This window comes from Zea mays, chromosome 7 (genome assembly GCF_902167145.1).
Source record: "Zea mays cultivar B73 chromosome 7, Zm-B73-REFERENCE-NAM-5.0, whole genome shotgun sequence".
Classification (NCBI taxonomy): Eukaryota; Viridiplantae; Streptophyta; class Magnoliopsida; order Poales; family Poaceae; genus Zea; species Zea mays.
Genome location: NC_050102.1, coordinates 16,718,260 through 16,738,027, shown reverse-complemented (window position 1 = coordinate 16,738,027; position 19,768 = coordinate 16,718,260). Strand labels below are relative to the sequence as shown.

General features: G+C 44.4%; 1 protein-coding gene across 1 annotated transcript; it reads right to left on the bottom strand.

Annotated features, from left to right (window-relative positions):
* Positions 1-6,364: 6,364 nt before the first annotated feature.
* On the bottom strand, positions 6,365-18,634 carry LOC103632095 (exocyst complex component EXO84B). Its single transcript, XM_008653945.4, has 7 exons — positions 18,151-18,634; positions 14,584-14,681; positions 10,648-11,689; positions 9,594-10,103; positions 8,758-8,946; positions 8,549-8,682; positions 6,365-6,860 (listed from the first exon to the last, which is right to left on the bottom strand). Exons 1-7 carry the CDS (start codon positions 18,358-18,360, stop codon positions 6,698-6,700), a joined length of 2,346 nt encoding a protein of 781 aa, XP_008652167.2. The 5' UTR covers positions 18,361-18,634; the 3' UTR covers positions 6,365-6,697.
* Positions 18,635-19,768: the final 1,134 nt, after the last annotated feature.

Here is a 19,768-nt window from a genome sequence, read left to right as displayed (position 1 = left end):
GTCCAGTCTACGATGAAATCAGTCAGGACTTGTGATTTGATTTTTGTTCTAGGCTCGAAGGTGATGTTGTACCCTTAGAGTTCCACCGCCCACTTTGCTATTCTGGTGGATGCCTCCGGATTTCTGAGCAACTCCCCAAGACCCCTGTGAAAGTGACTCGTACTTTGTATGCCGAAGTAGTGTCTTAGCTTGCGTGAAGCAATGATGACTGCGTATGTTATTTTCTCGAGTTCAGTCATGTTGCATTTTGAACTTGTGAGGACATCGAAGACAAAATATACTGCGCATTGCTGAGCCTTGCCGTTCTTTTCCTTTTCTTGGACTAGCGCCACACTAACTGTGCAGTGCGATGCCGCGATGTATAGGAGGAGTGCTGGGTCTAGACTTGTTGAGGTCGCCAGATCGGATAGATATTGTTTGAGAGACTCGAAAGCCGCTGCTTGTTCTGGGCCCCAGACAAAGTCTTTCGCGCTGCGTAATGTCTTAAGGAATGGGAGGCTTCGCTCGGCGGACCTAGAGATAAATTTGTTCAGTGCCGCTAGTCTACTGTTAATCATTGGATGTCCTTGGTGGATTGTGGCGGTGCCATCTCCATGGTTGCTTGAATTTTTTTGGATTGACTTCGATTCCTCTGTGTGACAATAGATAGCCGAGGATTTTTCCTTGATGTACCCCGAAGATGCACTTCTCTGGGTTCAATCGGAGTCTTGCTTCGTGCATGCTGGCGAATGTTTCTGCGAGGTCAGAGAGGTGATCTTCCTTGCTTTTACTCGCAATGACGATGTCGTCCACATAAGTGAAGATATTGCAACCCATTTGGCTTTCGAGGACCTTCTTGGTGAGGCGGGAAAATGTTGAGCCGGCGTTCTTGAGTCCCTCGGGCATCCGTACGAAGCAGTACATGCCGAAGGCGGTGATGAAGGTGGTGCTGGCCTTGTCCTCCTCTTTCATATGGATCTGGTGATAACCCGAGAAGCAGTCTAAGAGGGACATGACTTCACAGCCTGTTGCGCAATCGACGATCTTGTCGATTCGCGGTAGAGGGAAGTTATCTTTGGGGCATGCTTTGTTAAGGCTGGTGAAATCAATGCACATGCACCATTTTCCGCTCTTCTTCTGTACCATCACGACGTTGGCGAGCCATGTTGGGTAAAGCTATTGGCTCGATGAATTTGGCTTCCAATAGGCGGTGCACCTTGGCCTTGGCTGCCTCTGTTTTTTGATCGGACATCTTTCTTAGCCGCTGCTTTTTTGGGCGCACCGAGGGTTTGATGCCCGAGCTATGTTCGATGATTGTGTGACTAACCCCCACTAGGTCCAGGGTGGACTAGGTGAAGATGTCCTTGTCGCGGTTGAGACAAGAAGTCTTTCCTCGTCATTTGGTGACAGGTCTTCGTTGATCATGACAGTTTACTTTGGGGTTGCAGGGTCAAGGGGGACTGTCTTCGTTTCGTCATTACTCCGCAACTAGGTGTTGATCTTTTTGCTTTTGGTTGAGCGATGACTATTGCTATCTTCACGCTCTGTTGTTAAGCAATGAACATTGTGCTGCCCTAGAACAAAATCTCTCTCGATTTTTCGTGCTACTTGCTGGTCTCCGTAGACTGTGATCACACCTTGTGGACCTGGAATCTTCATGCAGAGATAAAGTCTGTGTATGGCTACCTCAAACTTGTTGATTGATCCGCGCTCCATTATGGCGTTATACGGGTAGACCATGTCGACTATGTCGAAGGTGACTTGTTCGCTTCGCGCATTGGGTGTCGTGCCGAATGACAAAGGCAGCTCTATTTTCCAAACGGGGAAGGTGCCTTTGCATCCAAAACCGTATAAGGGGTTGTCTGCGGTCTTAAGGAGGCTGTGGCTGATGCCCATGCGATCGAAGGCGTGCACGAAAATGATGTCGGCCTAACTGCCATTGTCGACCAATACTTTGTGTATATCCCAGCCTGCCACCCTGCAATTGATCACCATGGCATCTGCGTGTGGTGTGCTGCGTAAGTCGATGTCTCTGGCATCGAAGGTGAGTGGGATGTGGGACCATTTTGTTTGTACCACTAGGCCGGTGAGGGCTACGTGGTTGACACTGCGGTAGTGATCCTTTTTCTGTCGTTTGGTGTCAAAACCTACGCTTGATCCTCCAGTGATCATGTGGATGACCCACACGGTAAGGCTGCTCAGCGAAGTCCTCTTGCTTGAGTGCTGGCGGTGGGGGGTTTTGATGTGGAGGATTTGGATGATGCGGTGGTGGAGGGAGGACTTGGACCTATTGACGATGATGGTACTAGTGGTTGGGTTGGTGCGGGATCTGCTCATTGTGGTATGGTTGCCGGTGGTATTGCTAGGGGTGATAAGTATGTGCGACAACTTGTTGGTTGTCGGCTGGCTGATTCCTGGCCATTCTGTCTTTGGTGGCTTTGGTTTCCGGGCAATCCCTGGTGGGGTGTGCGCAATCTTCGCCATGAAAGAGGCAATAAAATCTTCGCGGCTACTGGACCCGGCCTCTGCCTCTTCCTCTTGTGTTGTTGTCGCGGTTTTGCTGTGAGGGGTACTCCTGACGGCGAACTGTGTCTCCGGCGGAGTGTTGGTTGGCGATGGTGTTTACTTATTGCTGGTTTCGGTGTTCCCTGTCGGAATTGGACTGCGCCGGTCTGACCTAGGTTTTGTTGGACTGCGGAGTGTCCTTGGGCTTCCGCTGAGATTCTATCTTGCGCTGGTGGAGCTCTTCGGACCTGGCGTATTTTTTGAACAACTGGTAGAGCTCCTGCAAGTTTTTGGGCGGGTCTCTGATGCAGTGGCTGTAGCCAACGACGACGCGAAGACCGCTGATTGCATAATGGATTTCTATGTGGTCGTCAATGGATGGTAACTGGGACTTGAGCGTGAGGAACTTCTTATAGTATCCCCGTATAGTTTCTTTCTCTTGCTGGTTGCAGAGTGATAGCTCGACCAAGGCATCTGTGTCTGGCCTGTACCCTTGGAAATTCAATAAGAACTTGTCGCGAAGTCCCTTCCATGACTCGATTGACAATGGCGACAGCCTGGTATACTAGGTTAGGGCTGGGCCTTCGAGCGCGATGATGAAGGATTTGGCCATGGTGGCATCGTCCCCTTCGGAGGATGCAACGGCGACTTGGTAGCTCATGATGTACTGGGCTGGACCTGTGCTGCCGTTGTACTTGGGGTAAGTGCCGGCTCTGAAATTGGCAGGCCAAGGTGATGCTTGGAGCTGCGGGGCGAGCGGACTTCGCTCATCGAGGTAATTTATTCCCTAGAAAGCGGCTGGAGGGGCGAAGGGGCCACGTTGTAGGTGGTATAGGCCTTCGCCTTGTGGGTTTCCTTGGAAGGTGGCCGGGGTGACGAGAGGGCCACGATGCAGGTGGTATGGGTCTTCGCTTTTTATGTCTGCGATTTGTTGTTCTAGTTCCCAAGCCTTGTGTTCCTCGTCCAGTATCATCTGTCGAACTTTGGCTTGCATGGTGACGCGCTGGCGTTTGGCTTCGAGTATTTCTTTTTGTTTTTGAAGGTGGTTGTTGTTGATGCGCAAGGCTTGCAGTTTTAACTGATCTTCGGCCGGGATGCCTATAATCTCACCGTCTTCGATGGTGTCTTCGCCTTCTGGATGAGCGAAGCCTGGTGGAGGTGCTTGTGGTGCCCCCTCGGAACTGCAGGTGCGTACGGTGCCATTGGGCATGGGCTGGTTATCCTAGTGTTCCCTTTTGTTGTTGAGGGCATCATCTTCGAGGGCCTCCTGAAGGATGTCGTCTGCAATGGGAGCCTTGCCTTTATTTTCCGCCAGGAGTGCTACCTTCGCCGCTTCGTCGATGGAGGCGGCGGCCTTCGAATTCGCTCTCTTAGAGGCCATCGCGGGAATATTTTTTCGTAGCACGAACGGTGGTCACCAAATGTTGGAACTTGCTAATCAGTGGACAACAAGCTCAAACAATGGGAAAAAACGGAAACCAGTTTGATGCCAACAGACACAAAGTATTAGGGCAACAGTGTTTTTCCTCCGTCCCCGCACTGTCACAGTGCGGCCGTGCGGGGGTATTTATAGGTAATGAGGGACCGCCAGGCCTTGCCAAGGACAATTAGACCCTCAGTTACCTAGTTTATCCCCAGAATATTCCCTCCCAGGGGGTTACAACGGGTCATTACAGCATGCTTTATTACAGACATGGCCTGCCCCGCTCTGCCCATACGGCGACCTACAGGCGGGGCACTAAAATATGGGCCGGATTTTACACGAGCACCTTTTTACATCGAGGAAGGTCAAGACGTAGGGTCTTCGAAGTCTTGATCGTCCGAGCCCCGAAGCCTTTAATGGTCTTCGCTCTGGCTCACCGGGGTGAAGGGAGCGCTTGAGCCTTCGCATGGGCGTCGTCCTTAGGCTTAGCTTGTGGGGCTCAATCTTCGGGGCCTTCGGTTTTGAATATGTTGATGTGGGAGTCGGCGAGCGAGGGGTACGTGTTCGCCTTCGTCCCAACACACGTGTCTCAGGCCAAAGGCATGCCTATAAGATCATATTAAATATCGATGTTGTCATGGTTATCCCATGGCAATACAATCAATATACCAGCTACTTGGGTAAGTATTATAACATATAGGGCTGGACGAAATGCTCGTGGCTCGTTAGCTCGCTCGGTTCATGGTCAGCTCGACTCGGCTCGGATCGGCTCGTTTGAATTTTTTTCACGAGCTGAGCTGACATCCTAGCTCAGTTCGTTAACGAGCCAGCTCGGTTCGCTAACGAGCCAGCTCGCGAGCTAAACGAGCTACCACATTCTAGCAAAACGAAACTATATGCATATCATTTACAAAATAATTGATGAACATGTTATATATATGAGGTGTCTATGACCTATGAGTTAAACTAATGATTAATGAACTATGTCTATGTGTTAATTTGGTCTATGCAAATATAATTGTAGGTTAAATTGATGAACATGTATGTGAATTGTAAATTGATGAGTGATGAATTGTGCTAATTTGGGGTTACATTGACGTGGTTTATGAAATTATGAGTATAATTACTATTTTCTATTGTTAAATTAGTTTGAAATTAACTAAAAATTAATTATTATATACGTATTATTATTTTTCTGCTCTGGCTCGCGAGCTAAACGAGCCAGCTCGAGCTCGTAAACGAGCCGAGCCGAGCTGACTCTATGGCTCGTTAACTTAACGAGCCGAGCCGAGCTGGCTCGTTAGCTTATTGAGCCAGCTCGAACTCGGACGAGCCAAGCCGAGCTGGCTCGTTATCCACCCCTAATAACATATGATATCGTCCTTTGTGATGTGATCTTGCTATTGACTGGTTGCACAAGATATGTTTCCATTTTGATAGGACTAGTGTCTAGCAACACATTACCATATTTAAGTAGTGTCCTCCTCTAGCAAATTTTGTTTTTCCCTTTTATTTTGCTTTTCAATAGATTCAATTAACAATTTGCCGAAACAAAGTAAACACTACTTTTAGACCTGACAAGTAATGTAGGAACAAGCCAGTTCACAATTCGTATACAACAAAATTTATACGACACCTAAAAAAGATTTGACAATTCAGTATTTCAGTTCCTTCAAGTGAGCTGGTAGCCTGGTATAGAAAAGATTACCCTCTTAGGGCTAGTCTGGAAACCCCATTTTTTACAAGATATTTCATTTTTCTAAGTAAAATTAGTTCATTTTCACTTAGTGTCCGTTTGTTCCCATCATTTCAAGAAATTGAAATTAGTTCATTTTTTAGAATATGACATTCTATAACTTTCCAAAGTTTATATATAAGTATATCTCAAATTCATGAGGTGAGAGATAGAAATTGATTTTATAGATTTACATGCTACTTTTTAATATACAACTTATAACACACTCTTCTACTTACTTCTGTATAACATACATATAGTGTATAACTATATCTCTCATACGATTTTGAATAATATACAAATATATTAATTTAATTAGTTTATGTCTAGATTATGATTATTATAATAGAATTTAATTCCAAAGAAACAAACGACCTTAGAAAATAGAAATCATTTAGTAAAATGGAGTTGACCTTAGAAAATAGAAATCATTTAGTAAAATGGAGTTCCTAAAGTAGCACTTAATGGAAAACAAAAACGTGCCTATGCATAGTCGCGAAAAGCTGGTATGTAAAATATTACATATAATACAGGATTAACTCTGCAAATGTCTTTCTATCAATCCGGTCATGATCGAATTTTCCATGAAACTTGAACGAATAGCCGCCAATCTAGTTCAGTGAGCATATGAAGCTATATGCTGCACTGACAATATTCATAAAGATCGAAAAGAATTCTCTATCCTCTATTGTTAGGGCAGGATGGGCATACTGTACACAGAATAAAAAAACTTTTCAAACAACTTCAAGCGTAGAATCTTGTACCCATGACATGCAACGTGCCAACTGGCAAGTAAAAACTGATGAAAGAATGATACAAATCGGTGCAGATCTCGTGCAATATGGCCATGCAACACTTGCATGACTCAGCTCTCTAAAACAAAATGACTCAAGACTTATTTTCCTAGGTTAAACAATTATCCCTCTCTACTAATACTAGCACAAAAGTTTTGAAAAAGAAAAGAAAAAACAAATGAGTGGAGGAATAGGTTGGAAGAATATACTATCGATTATTATACAGTGATCTGCCTACCAAAAAAAATACCAACTTGCAAACTAGGAGCTGCCATGGGATCTGAACGAAGAAATGGAGTGCGCTGAAACCGAGGCCGTTGGGCTGTTTGCTTCCCTGTCACCATTAGCAACTCTACCCCTTCCACTGATGATGCTGACAACTTCTTGGGAGACCTCCATGAACCAATCGTCGCCCGGAAGGACACTGCAAAAAAAAAAAGCAAGAATGTTGGTCTGTTGATAGTAGAAGCAAAAATCTGTGAGAAACTCCCTCATGGTCTCATGGGCAAGCGAAAACCAACTGTAGCTCTGTTAGAAACTCCCTCAGAGGCACAGCCTCATGTATACAAAAACGTGAGGGACCTTGCAAGACTTTTCAGAAGTATGTCCGAACTAAGGGGGGTGTTTGTTTGAGATTATAATCTGTCCAAATAATATAATCCAACAACTTTTGAACTAACACTTAGGCCCTGTTTATTTGCCTCATTATATAAGTTGGATTATGATGGAAGGATAGAAGGGTAAAATACCACTTTGTGATTACAAATAAGCTGAAATAAGCTACCCAATAATAGTTTATTTCAGCTTATTTATGGTCCTAAAGTGATATTTTACCATCTTATCCTTCCACTATAATCCAACTTATATAATCTAGAAGACAAACAACAGACCCTTAGTTCAAAAGTTGTTGGATTATATAATCTGGGCAGATTATAATCCCAAACAAACACTCCTAAGGGTAGGTAGGATACCCTGTTAGTGTTCAAGTACAGCAGCTCAGTGTTTCAAAGGCATCAGACGCCTATGTGATGAGGCACTCACATGGAGTAAGGTGTCCCGTCACCTAGCCAAAAGTAGTGAGAGATCTAAAAAGATCGGAGTTGAAACAGAGGAAAACGGTATGGAACCAACCAGGAAGACAATTGAGCCACCTCCCCTCTCATCCCCACCAAACCATGTGTGGGGGGACAGCGCGCAGCACCGCCTGGATCATCTGCAGCGGTGGCGGCTGATCCAGGAGGGGAACACAACAGAGATCCATCTGAGGGAGCAGCAAGAGAGAGGGAAGGAGCAGAGCCACAGATCCGCAGAGGGCAGGCTGCCGGCACTCAAGTGAGAGCAGCGTGAGGGAGAGAGATGCGTGAGAGAAGCAGAGAGCTGGGGCTGGGCCCAGGTGGCATGCATGGTCTGGACATGGGAGTGTGCATCCCTGTGTCTGTGACCTGAGAAAGGATATGAACAGAACTACAGAAGGGACCTCGTGGGCGAGCTCAGCGGCCAACCACTTCTCTTTTCATTTGCCCTTTTCTGGTTTTACTATTTCCTCCTTTATTCCCTGATGTTGTTTTCCTATTTCTTAGGATGGTGAGGCATCCCCTCTCACCTCGCCTTATGAAGGCCCCTAGGCGTTATGGGGGGTATGTCGCCATGCCTCACCTTACCACCTTAAAAACCATGCAGCAACTAACAATGAATTCAGAAGGTAGATATACTGCGTTGGGTATTAGTTAGCTGAAGCTTAAGAGAATGCTATTCCTTTTCATTTTCTGAAAGATATTCGAATAATTCATCAAGGTATTCTCTAATAGCCATTTTTTCTCAAAAGTCAAAACCATCCCAGTAGGGCAATTTGTTTAGGTTACTACTGGCTGCCAGTTGCAATTACTGTAGGCTACAGAGGGCAGCAGGCTACAGGGACATATAACCCAAGTTATAACTTATTCTTCATCCTCTTGTTTTCTAGAGGGAGGAAATTGGTGTAATCCAAATTATACAAGTCAAAATACAACAAAGTTATATAATGGAAATTAGCAAAAAAAAATGAAGTATGCAAATAAAAGAATATCGTATATTTCTGAATCAAAAGAAGGGCAAAACTGAGGAGCGTTGTACCTATCAGGGTTCATTCCAGTAGCAGAAAATGCAGCCATTGCTCTATCAATGACGTCCAAAATGACTTGATGTACATGTCTAGAGAGAAAACGACCTTGCCCAAATATGATGACAAATTGCATGTCCAGGTAGAACTGCAATGAATGGAAAATTTAAAAAATAACAGTTGGCGATGTAAAGAAAACAAAAAAAAGGAGCAAGGAGCTTACCTGTTGTAGACCTAGGGGGCCTAAAGGCTTAGCCCCCTGTTCAATCTCTTCCCAAAAGGCCTGGTCCTCTGAGAGCCACAGTATGACTGTCTCAGTGAGGCGCATCATTAGTAAAGTAGCAAATCTTTCTCTACCAACAAACATTTCTGCAGCAATGCTTGCCATCCTGTTTAACTTTGCATACAGTTCCTGCAATAAACAGCAGATGACATTCATCCAAAGACTATAATGTTATCTATGATATGCTTGCCCCATGCAAAGAAAAACAGCTCATTTTGACAAAAGAATCTTCACTATGAAACCTGCTACCTTAATAAATTACATCCAGTATGAAGCATATAAGCAACAGAGGCAGCCTATTTATCAAAGTGGTAAGTTCATATGACCCTCTTTTACCTTTTTTTGTCTGTGCGACTATTCCACTCAAATTTTGATAGTGCAACCTTGGGGCTTGGGCTATTAAAATTGTGCTAATATGATTTTTATAATATATTCCAGGGATCAACTAGAAGAATTGTCAAAATTAAGGTGGGTAATATAGGCTTCTCCTTCAGAATTCTACATGAAACACAATCCATTCTAGTGAAATAAATCCATAATGTCCTCTTTTAGGTATATGATCAAGATAAAATGACTGGTTATAATACATAAAGGATTTGATCCAAGCAATAGAATGAAAAGATGTACAATGGTCTCAAAGTTGGTATCTTATAGACAGATGTTAGTTTGGAAAGGGAATTACGAGTGTACAATAGCATATGATAATAATCTGAAAATTATCTAAAATCTCAGGTATTTACACGAGGAAGACCAAATTAAGCCCTTACAGTAAGTACCTGGAAAATTGGAGATGGAACCCACTCTGGTTCTTCAACAGTATTGTCCATGCTGATATACATTTCTGCGCTGAGATGAGTATCACCTTCATCTGTAAATATAAGTTCAAGAGCATGCTGCCTGCAAAAACTATCTCTCAACCTGTCCACCATTCGATGTAGTTTTCTTTTCCATTCACGTTGCTCAGGTACACGGCTTTGTTTATCTGTTCCTCTTTTACACAAATCATCCATAGACTGGTTTATTGATGATAACTTCATAGCTGCTCTAGGTAGCAACTCCTCAGCTAGTAAAGATGCATTAGCTAATAAAGCTAACTGCTGCTCTTCAGTCTCTGCCATTCTAACAATCTTATTACCTAAACCATCTAAGTTAGCTTCATCATCCATGGAACCAGGTAAAGCATTTATAAGCAAGTTTACATATGAATTGAAAATTTGTGTGATCCCATCCATTGTTGAACCACCTAATTGCAAGCTAAGTAGTGGTGCAACGTCCTCAAAGAAATCCTGAAATTCAACAAGACAGGCTTAATATAGAGCCAAGATGATCGATTCTTTTAAATATAGAACCAATATACAAGCTAATCATCACTTCCAAAGAGCTGAGCACAATGGAAGTAGCGTATAGCCAAATATTTCTTGAATGCAAAAATAAGGACAAGAAATCTGAGTCTAAGCAAAAGTTTCGTGGTTCAGCTAGTGACTCAAGACAGCTCTGCGGGCATCATGTCATTCTAGTGATGGCACACCTATTGTATCAATTCAACACACTATTCTGAGAAATTAATGCAACATTTGCTGAATCTGGCATCTTTGATGAGAATATGAGTTCAACAGACAATGCAAGAACAGGAAACAGAGATGGAGTTGAGACAGACGCCTGATGTAGTGGCAAAAGAAATATTAGGTCATAGACACGTTGCTACGCGATGCCATTAATATACTACAGCTTTGTGGGTACAAGGTTTTAAAAAAGATTATTATCATCTGTCTGGACACAACAAAAAGATAGATTCATTCTTGCAATATAACCAAAAGAGGTAACCATTACCTGAACCATTGAATTGAAACGGTGTCCGCTGCTAGAGAGCTTAGGCTGAAGTGCCAAATTAGCAGCAGACAATCTAGTTAATGGACGAATACCAGTTGGGGGATATGTGAGTATCCAGTTATCAGCTGCTGCTAGTGCAGCAGTACTCTCCTCAATTCTCCTCAAGTTAGCATCTAACGCTTGCTCTAGACTGGGCTTGAATTGTTTGAGGAGGACAGATGAAACAGACAGACCACGAGCTTCCAGCAAAGAACAATGGCCAAGTGATATCTGAACACATTCTGCAGCTGCCCTCAAGCCTCCAGCAGCTGCACAAGAGGACAACACATGCCTCTTTACCAGGAGTGCAAAGGACATAACCTGCTTGGTAGCCCACGTTACTAGTTCAGACGCGTAGCATGACTCGTCACCAAACACATCCACAGAGTCACTTAGTGCCTGAGCTATGACTGAAAAAACTTGTTGAGCAAGTGCTGCAGTGTATGCCCCACCGTATGAAGTGCTAGATGGATGTATAGTTTGCATATTGCATTGAAGCCTTTGATTATGTGCACTGAGTAAGAGGCTGTGAGCTCGGGGGCCATCACCAAGTCTTTTGAGGGCAGAAGCCGCAGCTCGAAGCTCAATACCACGAGTGGAAGACTGACAAGCAGCTTCAGCAAGCTGATCTGCCAGCCTCTGACGATTATCAGAGATTGATCTTTTCAAAGCCAAAACTTCAGCTGCAGTTAGAGTCTGTTTTCGTTTTGCATCAACAGCAACCCGTTCTGCTTCATCCAGTGCATCCAGTGCTTCATCCACTCTTCGCTCAGCTAGCAAAACATCAAGCATATCAGGGAAATCTGCAGACCATTTCTGTATTTCTGAAGGCTCCTGATCTTCAACATTGGATATGTCGTCTTCTGCAGAACCTTCAGGGCCTGAAGTCAATGAATCTATCTGAACTCCTTCAGATAGACCATGAATTAAAGCTGCCTGTGTATTAAGCAGATTTCTAATTGACAGTAGTTCCCCTTCAAGGTCTGATATCTCCTTAGATGTTCTGGTAACAAGAAAATACATACAAAGTAATTATTTTAGCAAAAGATGTCCCACAATGGTACAATACAAACTTTGATTTCACATGTCATAAACTAGATACTAAGTAAATAAGAAAAGTTCAGGTCGAATATAAAAATATAACATTGATACAACCCTCAATCAATAAAAACAGGTATGCTAATACTAGATAAGGAAATGTTAGACTGTGCTGTTTATGTATGGGTGTTATTGCTGTGTGTATAGCTTCTATGCTGCTGTGTTGTAGGCTGTGTTATGGGCCTAACCCAGCCCATGCACTCTCTTAGGCTTATCGGGGGGGGGGGGGGGGGGGGGGGGGGAGAGGTCTATATACACATTGTAACACTGATTCTATCATTTATTATTAGATTACTATCCTCTAGCAGGAAATAATCTTTGGAAATGTCAAAGCATTTGAGCGAAACAAAACCAGATATACTCATATGCATATAATAAGAGGACAAAGATATTATCAACACAATAATAAAAGTAGGCAAATACCTCCTTTGCATGTGCACTGGTTTAATTGATTATATGGTTCAAGTCATAAAGAAAAAGATTTGCTATATCATTGGAAAAAAAGAGCAGACCTAGTGCCGGAGGCTCCCACATGAGTGGGGCCTGAGCCTCTGGGCAAGGGATAAAACTTTTTGAAGTGTATAAGCGGATTGTCCACCTTCTCCTAACGGTTTAAGCTTTTGGGTTCAACTGGTTAGTGAACCTGTTGAAGTGTATAAGTAGATTGCCTATCTTCTCCTAACAACTTAAGCTTTTGGGTTGAACTGGTTAGTGCGTCAACTCTAACATGGTATCGAAGCCAAAGGTCTTGAGTTTGAATCCTGGCAGAGGCCTTAGTTGTGCCTCCGCCCCTTTATTTCCATGTTTGCACCTTTCTGTCTAGTTGCACGTGAGTGGGGGTGTTGAAGTGTACAAGTGGATTGCCTACCTTCTCCTAATAGCTTAAACTTTTGGGTTAAACTGATTAATGCATCCACTCTAACAAAACCGAGTCAAGCCTTCCCCCCACAAATGCGGATAGGCCGCTTCAAACCCACGACCTGGTAACTCAATGAGATAGCTCTCATCACTGCACCAGACCTGCCCTTCTGTAGGCAACAATTAGCATGATGATAGTTAAGAGCTGTTATGAGAAAGAAAAATAAGGATTTGATGAAGCATGGTTATTAAGGCGATGGCGAGCCACCCTTTTGAGTCATACGCAAGGGGACACCATATGAATAGGAAGAACTTCAGTGTTGCAGTGTGGAGGTAGGAAAAGGAAAAGAAGAAAGGGGAAGAAACTAACAAATTCCAGCCCAAGAGACCACCAAGCAGTCCATATAACCCACCCTCCCCCGTTCACATCTATTGCTGCCGCCGGCACCTCTCCTCCAGCATTCCCTGTCGCTTACCCTCCCCTTCTCCCATGCTAGTGCCACCCCCTTGCAGACCCCTCTCCACTCTATGCAGATCTAGAGCTGCTGGCCAGTGAGGAAAGCTGCCATAGCCATGGGAGCCAATGGGGATGGGGCGGAGGTAGGAGCTTTGCCTTCTCTAGTTCTTTTTTCTTCTCCCTCGCCTCCTCTCTTGTTCTGCTAGATTACGGTTGTGACGACAGGGGCACTCATGATTTTTTAGCGCCTGGACGCTTATGCGACAACTTGAAAACCATGGATGAAAGTGATAAATGATAATAAAAAGATATTGCACAACGCACGGGATGGTCTACGGAGGGTACAAGCATCGTCATGATTAAAGGGAGTGTCGATATCTCAAACTAAGGTGACAACAGCACTAGGGATGGTGTAATGCCCTAGAGTCCAAACATCTCAAGCAACTCTGCAGTCTGCACTTTTAGTCAACCACACACCTCCACCAACCAGCTTATGCTTTCGTCTTCACAACGCATAAAACGGTTAACCCCCGATGGTGGTAAAGACTACCCCCCTTCAACAACCAAGGTGGGACTAAACCCCTACAATCTCATATTAATACACAACATGGGCCACTATGGGACAAATCAAACTGGACCGGATGTCACATATGACAGTTGGATGTGGGTGTGGGTACGCTCAGGTTTTGTACTGAATGGTTGTGAGTGTGGGTGCAAAATCCCACAGATGGGTAGAGCAGATTGGCTACCCGAAACGAAGCAGGTTGGGGGTGGGTCTGCCACTTGACCCATGGGTGCCCAATGTGTAACTGGATACAAGGACAGACTATACACAACAGGCCACGAGTATCACATATATAGCTAGCCCAATTGAAACACTACGGCCTTCAGGCACGCCCTCCCTCCTCTGCCCCTTCCCTCAAGTACCCAGCCACAATACCAAAATCACCACGAACAGTACATGTCACTGTTTGCCAACAATGTCCTCCCCTGCAGCGAAATGGTTGAAATCCACTCCCAACCTCCCCAGTCTAATGCATGTGATGCCTCCCTACCGATCTCACCACCCACAATGGACTGCACCCTTCCCTATACTGGCCACTCCATAGCCACCATGTCCGCAGGCCCCTCGCAACCATGGCTGTGGCATTGATGGTGCCACGTGAGATGCTGAGGACAGCAATAACAGTCATGGCAACCAGCCAGATCCATGATTAACCAATTCTTCCTGTTTGGTGGATGCCCTGTATTAGTTGCTTGGCCGAATGGATTTCTTGAATCTATTGCATTTGGAGTTTCTCTTGCTGTGGTGAGAGCCATCACATGACTATTAGCCGTGGGTGTGGGTGTTGCAGGTGCGTGCTTGGTTTTATGTCCCTAAATTTGCAGCGAAGGCCTGTTTAATGCACCCATATCTAACTAAACTCATTGTCATCCCTAAATAGCAGCGCATCATAATTTAGCAAAAGAAGTGAATGACAGACCTGATAAATGCAGCATAATTTGCGTAAACACTTCTACGCATCTCTTCAGCTGAAGCCTTCTTTAGGTCTTGGAGATAGGAACACAGATGTCTTATTTCCTGAAATGAATTTGGTTTTCCTTGTCAGTTATGTCTGGTGCACACTCTAACAATGTACTGACTGCTCAGGTGGAATTCAACATTTCAACAATGTCAGCAGCACAGGAAACACAGTAAGCATATGTACAAGGGCAGATGCCTTAAGAAACATAATTGTAAAATGCCAAGAGAGTGAAAGGCCAATGCCAATAATTTTTTTTTTCTCGAAAGCGCAGGAGAACTGCGCGATATTATATTAAAGAAGAAGGACAATTACAGAAGAAAACAAAAGAGGCGCCTATGGCGGCCAGTAACAGGCATACAAAAACCCATCCATGTCTAAAGAAGAACCTAACACAAATAACCACAATGCTAGCTAACTAGCAGGGATGCCTGGAATGGGGGCGGTGAGCAAAGACAGCTTTTTTGCACCAGCCATCTCCCATAGGTGAACCTCCAACTCAACTCTTCTAATAGCATCAGCAATACTGGGGTTCTTATTGTCAAAAACACAACCATTGCGTTGCTTCCATAAGGTCCAAACTCCCAGAATGACTAGAGAATTGAGGCCATCCCTTGCAATTCCAGAGACTTTGATACATAACATTCTCCACCATTCAAGAAAAGCACTATCCTCAGATTGGGGGGGCAAGAAACTGCAGGTTCACTTGAAGAAGCAATTTAAACCAGAATTCACGAGCAAAAACACATCCAATCAACATATGGTCCAAGGTTTCTTGATCCTGGTCACATAGTGGACATCTCTCTGGATGGTCCATACCTCTTTTCTGCAGCCTGTCTGCCGTCCAAACCTTCCTGTGAGCGACCAACCACATAAAAAACTTGGTTTTTGGGGGAGCCCAAAATTTCCATATTCTATGAAAAGGCTCAAACTCAGAAGATCCCAAAAAGAAACCCCTATATGCTTCCTTTGAGGAGAACTTTCCGTTTGCAGCTAAACGGAAGAAATGTTTGTCTTCAACTTGAGGTCTTAAAACAATTGAGTCAATTAAATCCCACAAAATGAGAAATTCATTGATAATTCCAACCGAAAGAGCTCCTTGAATGTCAGAAATCCAGCTCTGATTAGAGATAGCATCCACCACTGTTCTCTTGCTAACCCGTCTCTTAGGGATGATCCCAAATAATCGAGGGACTAACTCTGCAATTCTGTGACCCGATAACCACCTATCGGTCCAGAAAAAGGTTGTAGCCCCATTACCAAGCTCAGTTTGCATAGCCATGGAGAAGAAATCTTTTACCTTTTTAGGAACCTGGATAGCAAGAGAGGCCCACGGGCGAGATGGCTCAGTTTTAGCCAGCCAAAGCCATCTCATTCTAAGAGACCAAGCAAGTTCTTTCATGCTGGAAATGCCTAGACCACCCAATTCGCGAGGCCTACAAACAATTCCCCAAGCCACGTGACAGTGGCCACCTTTTACATCTCTTCGACCTCGCCACAGAAAACCTCGACGAATCTTATCAATGGCTTTAAGGGCCCAAGCTGGAAGGTCAACAGCCATGGCCAAGTAGATCACCATCCCTGTGAGAACATGCTGGACGTGCACCTTACGACCAGCTTTAGTCAATAACTCAGCCTTCCATCCGGAGAGTTGATTTGCAATCTTATCAATGATGGGTTGTACTTGGATTTTTGAAAGCTTTTTAATGGCAAGCGGTAAACCCAGATAGCGGCAAGGGAATTCAGCTAACTCACAAGGCAACATGTTCTGCAGCAAAGCAAGGTCCTGATCTCCACATCTAATAGGGTACACGCTGCTTTTCTGAACATTCGTTCGTAAACCCGAAGCGTCTCCAAACAGCTGAAGACAATCTAGAATAACATTGATATCCATGGCTGCCGGCCGAAGAAAGATCACCACGTCATCCGCATAGAGAGAAACCCGGTGTTGCAATGCCCGAGGAGCAAGGGGCTGCAGCAGTCCATCCTGTGCGGCCTTATTAATCAAGAAGCCCAGAGTATCCATGACCAAGATGAACAGAAAAGGAGACAGAGGATCCCCCTGCCGGAGACCACGACGATGAAGAATAGGTTGTCCAGGTAACCCATTAAGTAACACCTGAGATGAGGAAGTCCATAGCAAGCCACTAATAATATCTCTCCATACTTGGCCAAAACCCAAATGTTGCAAGACTTCCAGGAGGAAGGGCCATGAGACTGAATCAAAGGCCTTTGAGATATCAAGCTTTAGAAGCATCCTAGGTTGCTTCTGTTGATGGAGGTAGCGGGTGATAGAAGCAAACCAAAAAAGATCAGTAGCCTTTCATAAGGTCCAAGAAAGAGATGTACAACAATCGGCTCATACAAAGGGATGGCTGTAGATCCAAAAGTTTAATATTCTAAACTCACATGGATCTTGTTAGGCTAGAGGGAAGTTATCCCAGTTGCCCCAAAAAAAAAACATTCAAGTAACATGCATAGTGAGGAATAGAGTAAAAACATGATACAGAATCTGTTGCATTCTCAATCGTTTAATCAAAATTTATCACAAAACTAAAAATCATAACTCAAGTAATATAGCATGCAAGGGCAAATTCTTTCAATTGGGTAGCTTTCCGAGCTGCAGATGATGCCAAAAGAACAAAAAACCATTCTTTCTATCACCAAAAAAGCAATGTATTTAGAACACAGAGATGTATTAGCATGGTTGTGGTCCCTTTAATTGCTCTGATCATTATAACTAGGTTTGGACTCAAAATTTCTGTAGCAATAGCCATACCAAACTCAAGATGCCCTATTTCCAAAAGCAATGTCATGAATTCCCCATGTCTACCCAAAAATTGAATATAACCACATTTCATTTCTACATGGCAGCATAAATATAACCATATTTCATTTCTAAATAAAACCCGAACATAACCATATCATGATGCAACCTGAAGAGTGGCAACATATCCAAGCGTCAACTCAAGTATTTCAAAATCCCTGGCTTGTACTCAAATCTGCAGATAAAATCATAAGACAATACTCCTCTTGTTTGGAACATATTCAGTTTTCTAATTTGAACACACAGCAGAATAAAACAACAACAACAACAACAATAATATATGCCACCAGTATAGATTTTTTTCTACAGTGAAGCATACAAATTCCGATATCACCCCGACAAGTTATGCCAGATCATTTTTTCACTGCAAAGCACCCATTGCGCTAAGAACACACATTGAGATATCGATCAAGCACCCTCCTACAAAATGTCAAAGTGCATTCCCTGAATGACCAATCATTCAGAGAACAGAATCACTAATGCTGCGCAATTCGCATGAATTTCAACACCAACCACTGCGCCACAGATCACATTCGCCTAGTCCAATAGACACCCCAGTACCCCACCATGCAACAACGAAATGAGACCTCTCCACCACCCCCACGGGCCAACGCACCCTGACAACAGGCGCAGCAGGATGGAGCCCGCGAGCTGGACCTCGCAACGCGATCGGATCAGAGATGGCAGGCAGGTAGGCTCACCTTCTCGTTCATGGTCTGGCACTTGGACTGCACGTAGGCGTCGGGATCGAAGTTGTCGGTCTTGAAAATCTTAAGCTTGTCGGCGAGCTGCACTCCGCCATCGCCGCCGCCGCCTCCCCCGCCCCCGCTCCCCACCGCGGCGGCGCTGCCCACCGGGAACACCCCCGAGTGGCCCGCGGGCCGCGACCGCGACGACTTGGCCGACGCCATCCGAGATCCAGAACACCTCACACGACGACCGGGCCTCCTCCTCGGCAATGACGAATGGTTAACCCGAGACGGAGTTGGCGAGGGGAGATTGCTGCGGTTGCAGGTAGTGGTAGTTGTTACTCGCCAATCAATCAAACAAACAAACGAAGGGGAGGGAGGCTAATGATTTGGGAGGGCGGCTCGGCTAGGCTTAGGTTTGGTTTCATCCGCAGAAGTACTGTTTCTTTCTCGAAGTTAAGTATAATACACGTGGGTTGTAAGTTTGTGACAAAATGGTCCAGTGGTAAATTAGTGCGATGGGCCTCTTAAAAAATTAAATTTAAAATTAAGGTGTAACATATATTATTGTACTTTATCTTAGTTAAAAGACCGATAAAAATATGAGTTGAATAGAAGACTAACTTTTTTTTTGCTCGCTTGGTTGCTTATTCTCCTTTAACTAGCAAGTTTTACTATCCGGGAGCGTTGCGTATGACTTCATGTCATGAAGGGTTGAGTGTTTTCTTACGGTTCATCTGGGAGGTAACGACCTAATTGTTAAACGAAAGGTGCGTAGAAGAACAAATCTATTCTACGTGCTTCATATGTGACGCACGACACATAAAACTTGTGCTTTAAAGGAGTAGAGTTAGATGGTGATGTTTTTGTGCGTGTGCCAGAGTGTAAGTTCTCGTCCTTTTCTCCTCTCTCTTCTCTCTATCTCTACTATATAAAACTTCCACGATCGTCGTGCTCCCCTACATATAAATGGTAAAAAAGCTAAAATTATATAATATAGGAATTCTCACCTTGCCAGCAAAAACGCAGATGTCCACATGTATAGTTTTCATGCATAAACGAGGATTTAAACCATGGTTGTTGGCTCCAAACCACATTCACAAACCTAGCCAACAGAACACGTATCTTTGTGTTTTATACTCTATACTCAACCATAAATGGAAACCATGGCAACATACAAGCACTTTGCTAGTATTTATGCTATATAAAGCAGCAGTTTACATGGTTTCTACAATCATTGACTTTTGCAAAAAAAAACACTTATACTTATTTATATGGAACATGTAGTCCAATCCTCAACTCCAGTTGCTTGACATCACACTCTGTGTTGCCCCATCCATCTCTCTCTGCCTCGCGTCCCCCCGACGACGACCGTGGCGCGGGATCCCTCGACCTCAAGCAACCCGCCACCATGCCTCTCCAACATAGCCTGAGCAACTCGCTGTCGTGCCTCCCCGACATAGCCTGCTCCTCACGGGCATCATCCTCTGCCTCGGCCCCACCTTCGACGACCACGACATCAGATCCCCAAACCTCAGTCCACTCGCTGTCTATTGATTCCGTAGTGGGGTATTGTCGCCTTAAACCACCTCGAGTGCGGGGCCTATATCATGTCATGTCCTCTCCGTGT